The following is an 11,314-nucleotide window of genomic DNA, read 5'->3' on the forward strand; positions in this document are numbered from 1 at the left end:
TGTCAAGTATATCTCCTCTTCATTGGATAAATACGGACGTTGAACGGATAGGGCCCATGTTCGTTGGGAATCCGAAATGTCATCGTTTCATCCCCCTGTCACTTGAAGTGGTCAACTCGATATGTCATCAATTCACAGCTCCTCTTGCTAACATGTGAGGGAGATAGTGTAGTAACTATGTATAGCACTACATCATATGCTAATAGCATGATATTATTAGTATATAGAATACTGGGGGCGATATCAATCTGAAAGAATTGTGAGTTGAGTCAAGAAAGGAAGATGTAGAAATTGATGTCTGTCTATCCAAGTCTGAGTCTGCACATTGAGGCGAGGAAAGACCATCCATTTATACACGAAGTCCAAGTCCATAGTCCATCGGGAATTATATGCTTACACAGTAGCCGCCGTACTACGCGCCGAGCAAGTTTCGTATGAGAACTTATGAGAGTGCGTCTGAAATCACGCTAGATGTAATAGCCGCTTGATATCCCAAGCCTCAGACGTATTGGAGACAGCTACGGTGTTGGACCCTGATAACCCTAAGCAGGAACATGGGGATACCAACAGATATCGTCTGACAACGCTACGCAAAATTAGCCCTGCACGGACTTCTGTCAGTATTTCATAGAATGAAGAGATTCAATATCAGAGAAGAGGTAAACGATGACCGATGATTTCCAGGTGTACGTTTACATACTGAAGAAAGGAAAAGCATACATTTTATATCCAAACATCTCTTCCTTTTGGATGTCTGTCTGAGCACGACTTTTTTATGAGTCTCTGGCTCCGGAGGACACAAGGTCTTGAATGATTATTGGGACTTATTGCTCAAAATCAACTCGGCGATTATTGTGCTGTGTAGCAGAAGAAGCTTGCATTCAAACCATTCATGATACACAGAGTGTATCGGTATATCTTCTAGATGTGTTGCATAGGAGGATTACGACAAAGTTGTTATGGAGTAGACATAAAGAAGAAGTTGATCCATCATCAAAATTAGAAGACCTACTATAAAGATAGAACACACTACACAGATAGAGCACGATAGAAGTTGCTCACGCAACAATTGGTACGAACCAGGAGTATAAGAAGGAAGAATATCCTACGAGATAGAGGAGGAAAAGAAGAGACTGGAATACATGCACTTTTGCACCCGGTTAACTCATTTCACACTTTGACACCTAGCGTGATATATTTTGCCCAAAAGGGTACCGCCCCACATAGTGGGGCGCCACCAAAACAACTATATTCTCATGTGGCGCAAGGCTCCACATGAGATAGGTAAATCGGAGATCAGAGCAACGCTATATAGAACTTAACCCTCGATGGACTTTTGTTGAGATTTTGCATGGAAATTGTTGTGTTGGCGTAAGGGTATAACTAGGGTACATGACGACACGTGACCCTAGGGCACGTGCACATGGAGACCCACAGTTCCCACGACCTGGGATACAAAGGCAGGGAGAGGGAGAACATAGAACCTAAGGAGAACAAGAGAATAGAAGAAACGATTCACTGACATGTTCGCCCTCACCTCAAAAGAAATTAAGTATATTAAGGAGAGTGTTGAAAGTAGAGCTCACCAGGAAGTACTGGAAGGTTCCAGTAAGTACCAGGGAGTGGAGACTGTGGCGTCAGGTGGGGCCAGGACTAGGAAGACCCCACCTGTGGTCTAAGTATAAATGGGGCTGAGATCTCCCATGAGAAGGGCACTTAGAGGGACTTGTTTGAGACATAACTTCCTCTTAATATATCTTTTTATTCAACAGAGAGAGTACTACACAGCAGGACACGGGTTCATATACATTGGAAGAATGAGTCAGGAGTGTGTGGTCACGTGATATGGCTGATCTGTGGCTGGCTTTGTGGCTGAGGCTTTATATCACAACAACTATGCGCACATTACCCAATGACATAGCGCCTTACGCCCGCGTGCAAAACTCTGGCCGAGAATTTGTACGCATCCTTTGCGCCCATCACTGCGGTCGTGGATGAGAGCGTCCGCCAGGCTGCCGAAAAGTCTATCTAGGTCCTCCTCCACGCCCTTGCCGCCGGTAAGAAGATCGACATCGCGGGGCTCCCCTGCGGCGCTGAAGCGCCAGAAAGAGGGCTCCTAAGGGCCTCAGAACCACGTCCTCCCCCGAAGCTTGTGGTTGCCCAAGTAGCCGCCAACCCCACACCTCTCTCCTTCTCCACGCCAATACCGCCGTTGTGGCACACTCTGTCCGTGAAACGGTGCTGGACGGGTCTGACGCCCAGATGCCCCGCCAATTTACTACGCTCTGCTGCTTTAGCGGCAACACTCCTTGTCCTGCTCTACGGAGCTGAGGTCGGGTGGCGAGGTGATGCAATAACTCGCACAGGCCGGGCCATCTCTACTCGCTCGGCCCACCTAGTAGAGTCAATTGAGACGGGCCTCAAAACTACTGTCCGCTCTTTCCTCCTGGTATAGCGCATTACGCGGCTCCCGAAGGAACTCCAACTCCCAAGACGCCACCTCAGCTTCTTGATTCAACGCCGAACCGGTTATGGGGTCCTGGTATTCCATAATGAACGGTTCGAACACACGAGGGTGTCGCTGTCCTGCGCCTGCGGCCGACCAAAGGTTTTTACCCATTTTGCTGCGTACCCGATGGAATTTACCTGGAACATATTAAAGAGCAACGATTCACTGATATATTCACCCTTGTCCCAAAAGGTTATGAGCCCGTGCTTCACTGACAGCAACACAAAAAGAGACACTTTGGTGAATAATCAGCAAGCATGACTGGAGAAATCGATGCGAACCGTTCCTCTCGACGGGAGGCGAACTTCCCCCGCCACGAGCCGCTACAGATCTACTAGCCACTCCGACTACGCGGTGAAAACATTTTTCCAATGGGAAAAACACCTTCGGCTTAACCTCCTCAACAACGGAATTCCGGTTAAGCAAGCGTTGTATGGTACATTGACGGACCAGCAGAGGAATGCAGACGTCTTGACCATCATCACCCGCGGCCTGGAGCCTGAGCTCGCGTTTAGGTTCAGAGAAGACGACTCCATAACGCCACAAATCCTATTCGCCAAGCTGAAGGCTCAGTTTGCGACGGTGTTCTTGGAGTTCGAACTCAAACGACTGGCGGCGAACATCGCGGTACCGAAGCTTTCCAAGAGCTTCATGGAGACCTGGATGGCCCTCCTGAATGACCGGGACGACCAGAAGAAACTCCTTCCTACGGCTGCGACCCTTGCCGACGAGGATCTTATGAGAGCTCTCCTTACTTCCATCTCTGACGACCCAGAGGTGCACGAGACGATGCGACATATCGCATCGCTCAACAAGCACGTTACAACTCTCGACATAGCGGACGTACTGAAGCAAATGTACCGGGTAGAGGTTGAAAAGAGGGACAAAGAAACCTTGACGTTGTTGGCGAAGACGCGATGCGCTAAGTATGGCAGAACCAACCATCCCACTGAAGAGTGTCGCGACGATCAACTTCGGAAGCGCCGTCAAAACAAAGGTCGGTCCCAACACTCAGCTGTAGCCGGCTCCGGTGCTAGCAGACATTTCGTAGCTGACGATTTGCAGATGAATGATCCGGTGAAAATGGACAGAATCACTGTGATGACGGCTTCGGGTACTCTTGAGGGAGATTCTGTTGGTAGCTTGTAGTTGGAAGATAGCGAGGCTAGGGTACTGGGAATTAGTGAAGCTGAGCAATTGAGTGTTAGGGTCTGGGAGACCCGGGTCAAGGCTTTGCCTGATTGTCCGAGTTGAAGACGGTGGGGCTTGAGCAACGGTGGTTCGAGTGTCGGTGGTCCGAGTCCGCAAAGGCCCGACTAATGACGGTCCGAATACAAGTGGCCCAACCGGCCTTAATCCAAACGCCCGATGACTCACCACGTTTGGGTCAATCAGGTAGGCCTCAGTTGTTCTACCCAGGCAGTATAAAGAGCTGCTGCTCTCTCCTAGTTTTAGTTAGTCCTTTCTTCTTCTCTCCATCGCAATATATCTGTTTCTGCCCTTCTACGTCCTTTTACGACTTGGCCCCTTACATTGAGTGGCTTGAAAGAGAATCTTGCTTCACTGTCCAAACTCTGCGATGAAAAGTACGAAGTCGTCATGAGGAAAAACCAGCTGAACGTGTCAGAAAAAGAGCGCCTCCTCACATGGATAAGTACACCCACAACTGGACAAACGAGGAGTATATAAGGGACTCCAGGAGGACGCCCAAAACCTAGAACAAAGGGAGTTAATAGATCATCGATTCACACAGTATCACATGTTGCGTGGAGCAAAGCTATGTTTTCATAGGGACTCCAATCTCAGAAAAGTTGGGCGCAGATTGTGTGAATCGTTGATCTATTCCCCCTTCTATGTTCTACGTTCTGGCCAGCCTCATGGAGTATGATGTAAGTGGGGCGTAGCACGGGTAGGGGATGTTTGGGACTTAATTCAAGAAAAGAATTGTTGGCAGACCAGAAAGTCAATGTAGTACCAGCCGCAAGAGAACGAAGTCGAATATACTTGGGGCTGAAGTACAGGTCCATAGAAAGCCCTAAGGGAAGCAATCGGATGTATATAGATCTTTGAATGCGTAACTAGTTGTAAAAGTTTTCAACTAATTAACAATGCTCAAGGACCATCAATACTATTAGACTATGAATGCATGAAGGAGATCTGGATTGACTGAAAGGTTGAGAGCAAAGACGTTATTGTGATTATGTTCTATCTTAGATTCTACCACAAAGGAAAGAGAAGACCCTGTGCATTATATGTCCATTAGATTTGTCGCGTAGGTGACCTTTTCCTCGCACGAGCGGAAAAAAGGATATTCACAGATCATGCGATCTGAAGTTCGCCACCTTAAACATGAGATCCCAAGGTCTAACATATGACCTTAAAGTCACGTGAGTTAATGATGCGACCTATAGCATTGGACACTAGTTAGACGGCGGTAGTTCCCTTCCAACACCATGTACGTTTCTTAAAGTCTCGGGTATCTATATCTGTACAAAAAGTACAACTGCACACGAGCAGCTCAAAAAAACTATTTAACAAGGTCGAATTGATGTGAGGACAAATTGGGGTCACATGGAAGTATAACAACTGGTAGAGTATACTGTGGTCTATTATACATAATGTAGAGAAACATAAAAGAGTACATGTTCTGGGCACTTCCAGACGGCAGTGTCGTAGCCACTGGGATTCCTCTAGATTTTTATGGCAGAGGAACCGAGCTGTTAATCTCCCTGGGAGCGAGTAAGGGCTCTCAAGTAGAGCGGGCGGCCTGTTTCGGCTTAACCTTGGCCAGCATCTCCTCCAGCTTGACATGGAACTTGTCGGTAGCCGAGCTGTGATACGTGTTTGCCTTGAGGTGATAATTGCGCGTCATCTGCAAGACGTCAGACTGCGGTACAGCTGGCATTGGCTCATACTGGCCCTTGACAGTGCGGCGGACCAGGACGTCCTTGAGCCTGGCATCAGGGCCGAGCTTAATCTTGATGTTGGCGCGCTGCTCAAGCAGCTCCTTAGTCTCCAACTTTTCAAAATACATAACACCCCGATAATCGTACTTGGCCGCCATCATCTTGGGGTGCGCCAGATGACCTGGGTCGATTGGTCCACCCGCAATAGTCTTGAGAGTCTGACGTATAGTAGCTGCCTTTCCAAGAATGTTGGAGTCCGTAGCCAGTGCTGGCGCATACTCCAGAAGCTCGTCGACGCCCAGCTTTGGCACAAACGTCTCGGCCTTGCGCTCCGGGGCTGCGGGTACCCGCTCCGACAGAATCTGCAGCTCCTCCTTGGTGTACGGCGCATACCAGTCAATCTCTTCTGCCATGGCCTGGTACTCGTTCATCGGCTTCTTACCGCCGCTGCCACCAGACTTCCCCGCACCACGTCCATCCTCCTTGCGGCGGCCACCGTCTCGCGAGCGACCGCCCTGCGTACCGCCGCGAGGTCCACCACGGCCTCCGCTGTGCGTGCGGAACACGCCCTCGCTATTGCTGCCACGCGGACCGCCTGAGCGGTTCTGAGGCGCACCGGGTCCGCCTATGCGAGCAGTAGGCGGCAGGCGACGCACGGACACGGTACCGTCTGGGTTGCGCACGACGGAGCCGAGGGCGCCGCCGCCAAGCCGCAGGCCGCCGCGACCACGGGGCAGCGAACGCACGTTGACTACACGAGGGGCACCAGAGCTAGCCGTGTGATTGGCTCCAGGGGTGCTGCCGGGGGTGTTGGTGCCAATGGGGCGAGCGCCGGGCGGGGGCGTCGAGGCAGAGCTTCTGAGCATGGAGCTGATTTCCGAGGCGGCAGCAGCAGAGCGCGGCAGACGCGGGGCCGCATTGGGCGGCGAGGCGCGGGCGCTCGGGGGCTTGCTGGGGGTGTCGTCGGCTCGGGGCGAGGTGGTGGATAGGGCCCGCGAACACGCAGCCAGCTGGCTGCGGAGTTTGACGCAGGTCAGGCCATGGGCCGGGCGGAAAAGGTTCCGAGGCATAGCGGGCGGGTTCTCGCAATTGTAGAATTGATTGGGTGAGAAATTGAAGCGTAGGGCGCCGTTGCTACCTCTTTCTTCGTTTTGCGAATGTGCGTTCTGATGTCAGAAGATTGAGTGGAGGAAGACGAAAATCTCGTGGGGTGGGTTACGTAAGCGGTGCCTCGCACAGAAGGCTGTTGCGGTCCCACAAAGCGGGGCGGTAGTGCAACGTGGACTTCATGTTCTGTATTTGTGTAACTCAAGGTTCTGCAAAACCTCTTGACCTCTTTTCCCAAAGATTGGCAGCCTCATGAGGCTTGTTTGTTAGTACTGGTACAATGTACATCGCCTATCCAAGACAGATTTCTTCTCGTTTTGTTCAATCGATTCTTTGTACAATAGCCACATTTTCTTACAGACGAAATGTTTGCCAATTTCACTCAACGGGCAATTCTCATACAGGCTTGGCTTTGACTTTTTTTCTAGACTGACATAACAACTCGACACCCGTTTCTTTCAATTTCACATCCTTCAAAGGCTAAATATCTCCACTAATATTAGCCTTGTAACGGCTTTCCCATCCCCCCAAAAGTAAGAGTCTTGACCACCTGATACTCAGCAATGCCCTCAGCCGAGCCCTCCCGTCCAAAGCCTGACTCCTTGACTCCACCGAACGGTGCAGCAGCATCCGAGATGATTCCTGTGTTGACTCCAACCATACCAACATCGAGGCGCTCTGCTACGCGAAAAATGCGCTCAATGTCGCGCGAGAAGAAGTATCCTGCCAGCCCGACATCGACAGCATTTGCCAGCCGAACCACATCGGCTTCTGTCTCAAACTGGAAAAGTCCGGCAACTGGGCCAAATGTCTCCTCTGATGCCAAAGCCATTTCTGCTGACATTTCGGCAAGCACTGTCGGCTCATAGAACGATGGTCCTAGATGCGGGAGCTTCTTGCCGCCAAACAGCAAAGACGCGCCCTTTGCTTGGGCATCACGTACATGAGCGCTGACTTTTTCTACCGCGCGGGTGTGAATTAGCGGGCCATGTGTTGTGCCCGGTGCAAATCCGTTGCCGACTTTGAACTGAGCCACAGCCGCTACCAGGCGACGGCTGAACTCAGAGTATACGCCGGACTGCACATAAATTCGATTAGCACACACACATGTCTGGCCCGAGGAGCGGAATTTGCAGGCAATAGCACCAGCAACGGCAGCATCTAGGTCAGCGTCATTGAAGACAATGAACGGCGCGTTGCCACCGAGTTCCATGGATATTTTCTTCAGCGTAGAAGAGCTCTGCTCCATGAGGATCTTCCCCACCCCGGTAGATCCGGTAAAAGAAATCTTTCGAACTGTTGGAGAAGTGGCAAGAGTCTTTCCGACCTGCGTAGTGTTATTATGAGACGTAATGACGTTGACAACGCCGTCTGGGATGCCGGCACGGTGGGCGAGCTCGGCGATGGCCAGGCCAGTAAATGGCGCTTCACTGGGAAGCTTGACAACAACCGTGCACCCGGCAGCCAGGGCAGGCCCAACCTTGCGAGTAATCATAGCAGCGGGGAAGTTCCACCTAGAATTTCCGTCAGTATAAGCCGTACCATGTAGCCCCAGCACACGGCCACTTACGGTGTAATCAAACCACAAACCCCCACGGGTTCTCTAATCGTTAATATGCGGTTACTTGGCATTGACGATGGGACAGTGCGGCCATAAATGCGCGGCGCCTCTTCGGAGAACCATTCCAGAAAGCTAGCCGCGTAGGCGACCTCTCCCTGCGCGTCAGCCACAGGCTTGCCATTTTCCCATGTTATTAGCCTCGCCAAATCATCTGCGTGCTGCATGACGAGTGCATGCCAGCGGCGCAGCATCGAGGCACGGGCGCGGCCAGTCTCGGCGCGAAAAGCGGCGAGGGCATTGTGCGCGGCGTGGATAGCAGCTTCGGTGTCAGCAGCGCTGAAATCAGGACTAGAGCCTATGAGCTTGCCAGTTGCAGGGTCTAAACGGTGGTCAGAGAGGGGAGTCAATGGATAGAGAACGAAATACGACCTGCCTGTGACCTCAAAGGTATTTCCGGATGTGGCTGGAATCCACTGGCCGTTGACATGGCAGACGTGCTGCTTGAAAATCAATGGATCGCCAAGCTAGAACGAGAAAACAACGCTAGCATCAGCTGTGGTTTTATAGAGTCAGTTCCGAGCACTACACACCTTTGGCGCAAGGGTTGAGCCTTGACGCTGGAGGACTGTGAGGCCCACACGGGGCACAGCCGCATTTACTTGTCGCAGAAGAACGGACATGGTCGCTGGTGTGATAACAAGACAAGGTTTGGAGTAGCTCCAGCTTTAGCTACAGTAGCACTTTATGCTAGCCTTGCTCCAATTGTGTACTAGCCAGCAGATAAGCAACACATAGTTGAGACATTCGACAGAAAACAGACCACCCAAAGGCTCCGGAACAAGTCAAATTAACCCTTTTATAAACGAACTAGGTCGCTAACCCTTATATAGAAATAACACCACACAGAAAACATAAAAAACTGCAAGCAACATAGGACCTTAGTAGTAAGCTGCTGGCACGGCGGGCTGCCCTATGTTCCCTCCAAGAGAATTAAACGCCTGTGTTCGCGGCGTAAACGGCACTGCCGCGGCGTCATTTTTGGGCGCCCTATGCTGCATCTTTTTCATTTCCCAGCTATTGCTGCGCGGCGGCTTCTCGAAGTCATCTTCATCGTCCGAGTCCCATTCGGCAACTCTGTCTACAGCTGACGGCTTCATAGACCATGCCGCCAGGCCAAGATTGCACAGGTAAATGAAGCTAACCCTCAGTTAGCCGCTTGGTTTCCTCTAGGTAGCTAGGAGTCTCTGACTTACAGCAGATACACAGTCATGGCCAGCCCTCCCTTAGCCATCTTGCACTTGTGCACAACACTGCTACCGTAGTCCGACACGGCACTGCACGGCTTGGAGATGTACCAGACGACATTTGCGCGGTACCGGTCGTCGGCGTGGTCGGGACCGATCTGGCCATAGGTGCTGACGGTGTACAGGGTGACCATGACGATGTTGACAAGGAGGCCGATTAGCGGGTACCACACGTGCATAATGTAGCCGATGAGCTTGGTGAGTAGTGTGAAGAGCGTGATGAGCGATATGGCGACATTGAAGTTGGTCAAGCTGTGGAACACCAGGCGAGGAGGTGAGTGTTAGCAGCTGGGCGGACACGAACAGGCTAGCAGAGACCTTGTCTTACGTCTGTGACCACACAAATGGAATACTAGGCCGCGACTCATAGTTGGCGTAGGCATACAGAATCATGTTGGGGTTCGAGTTCCAGCCATTCTCGAAGCCAATGCGCCAGAACTGCGTTCGGTACCAGTTTGGCTGCGAGATGCCAAAGATGATCAGAATCGGCACTAAGCCCGCGAGCTCGGCCAGCATCAGATAGTACATGTAGTTGCGGGCCTTCCATGGCCGGTGCAGCAGTTTGTAAGCCATGGGCGGTCGGGGCGAGTAGCAGCCAAGAGGCAGGACTGGAGTTCTGCGAGCCCGACGACAGGGTGGGGTGACCTTGGATAGAAATAGAACTAGGAGAACACACACCTGCGTATACGGCAAGCACAAGCAAAGAAAAGCAAGAAGGGGAAAAAAGAACAGGAAGAACAAGCTGCATTTCGCCCAGCCAGAAAGGGGGGCCTTGCCGGCTTATCACTGCTCACTGGCTGCTGTCCTTCTCCACAGCAAGTCACGTCACGCCACTGCGTCCCATGCAAGATCACACTCGTCTTCTCTCTCTCTCTTTCTCCTGGGCTACAGTCAAATCGCCATGTTTCCCGTCCAGCAAAACGCCCTCTCGCATCCCACCCGTCCCAACCAGCCGTCGGCTCGCTGCGGCCTGTGATTGGCCAGCACCCCGACCCATCGTCGTATCCTGGCTGCTGATTGGTAGCTTGCGCTCCACTTTGCACTACCACCCAGCGCTTAAGTACAGCTCAACCACGCATTTTGATTGGTTCCGCTATTTCAAATAAGGTTGGCCTGGACGACGGGTTCTAGACCCTGACCCTGTGACTCTGACAGCTGCAAACAGGCAAGCGGCAGCTGTCAGCTGCTGACCTACAAGAGTGGCAGTTTAACCCTAATGAGCCCTCGTCGGCCACGTGAACGCTGCGTGCAGGAAGCCCCGATGTGCAGGAAGGCGGCTGCCGTTTCCTGTTTCCTCTCTTTTCTCCATCAGCGTGTCTAAGCCAGAAGCAGCCGGTGCCCGGCAGCCGGGGCCGGAAGACGCCAATCCAGCTGGCTTTTTTTTGTTCAGCCCCTTGTAGCCTGGCCTTGTTGTCTCCAAACTGACTCGACAATGTCTCTGTGCACCCTCGCTCTTTCTTACAGATTATCACCCCCGGCTGACCGTTTGTTGCGCTTCTGGGTCTAGCCGCCTATCCGTCGGTGTTTATCGGCATCCAGGCCCCACTAACGACCAAAGCAGCAGTTGCTAGTTATGAGACAGCAAACACTTGCCTCTTTCGAGCCTTGGGTCGTGACTTCTTTGGGAATTGCGTGTTATCCGTTGCTATCTATCTCGGCCTTTTGTTTAGATTGTAGACCTGCTCTTTTTTTTCTTTTCTGTTCTAGTTTACTCTCTTCCACCATCAATTGTTCGCCGTGTTTGCAGATTGTTGATGAACGCTTGTCACCGACACCTCTTATTCTTGATACACCATCTATTAGACTGTCCCCAGCTTTGGGCAGTTGCCGACTATCAGCGCTGCAATAACTCCACACATACACCGACTACGCCGACCCACAGTTTTATTTGTCATTGTTTTTCCATTATTCCCGCTTCCGATCAGCT

The 11,314-nt window shown here is 51.6% G+C and overlaps 4 protein-coding genes across 4 annotated transcripts; 1 reads left to right on the forward strand and 3 right to left on the reverse strand.

Annotated features, from left to right (window-relative positions):
- Positions 1-2,782: 2,782 nt before the first annotated feature.
- On the forward strand, positions 2,783-3,658 carry BROUX77_003238 (uncharacterized protein; the record flags this gene model as incomplete). Its single annotated transcript, XM_073747868.1, has 1 exon — positions 2,783-3,658. The coding sequence occupies one exon, from the start codon at positions 2,783-2,785 to the stop codon at positions 3,656-3,658; it is 876 nt and encodes a 291-aa protein (XP_073605663.1).
- Positions 3,659-5,258: 1,600 nt separating this feature from the next.
- Positions 5,259-6,485, reverse strand: BROUX77_003239 (uncharacterized protein; the record flags this gene model as incomplete). Its single annotated transcript, XM_073747869.1, has 1 exon — positions 5,259-6,485. One exon carries the CDS (start codon positions 6,483-6,485, stop codon positions 5,259-5,261), a length of 1,227 nt encoding a protein of 408 aa, XP_073605664.1.
- A 536-nt stretch (positions 6,486-7,021) lies between these two features.
- Positions 7,022-8,763, reverse strand: BROUX77_003240 (uncharacterized protein; the record flags this gene model as incomplete). The annotated part of the gene is made up of 3 exons (XM_073747870.1): positions 7,022-8,036; positions 8,093-8,607; positions 8,674-8,763. The coding sequence occupies 3 exons, from the start codon at positions 8,761-8,763 to the stop codon at positions 7,022-7,024; spliced, it is 1,620 nt and encodes a 539-aa protein (XP_073605665.1).
- Positions 8,764-9,021: 258 nt separating this feature from the next.
- BROUX77_003241 (uncharacterized protein) lies at positions 9,022-9,960 on the reverse strand (the record flags this gene model as incomplete). The annotated part of the gene is made up of 3 exons (XM_073747871.1): positions 9,022-9,280; positions 9,337-9,639; positions 9,716-9,960. The coding sequence occupies 3 exons, from the start codon at positions 9,958-9,960 to the stop codon at positions 9,022-9,024; spliced, it is 807 nt and encodes a 268-aa protein (XP_073605666.1).
- Between the last annotated feature and the right edge of the window lie 1,354 nt (positions 9,961-11,314).

This window comes from Berkeleyomyces rouxiae, assembly GCF_048999995.1.
Source record: "Berkeleyomyces rouxiae strain 22BRR77 chromosome Unknown BrBRR77_ptg000003l, whole genome shotgun sequence".
In the NCBI taxonomy this organism is placed as follows: domain Eukaryota; kingdom Fungi; phylum Ascomycota; class Sordariomycetes; order Microascales; family Ceratocystidaceae; genus Berkeleyomyces; species Berkeleyomyces rouxiae.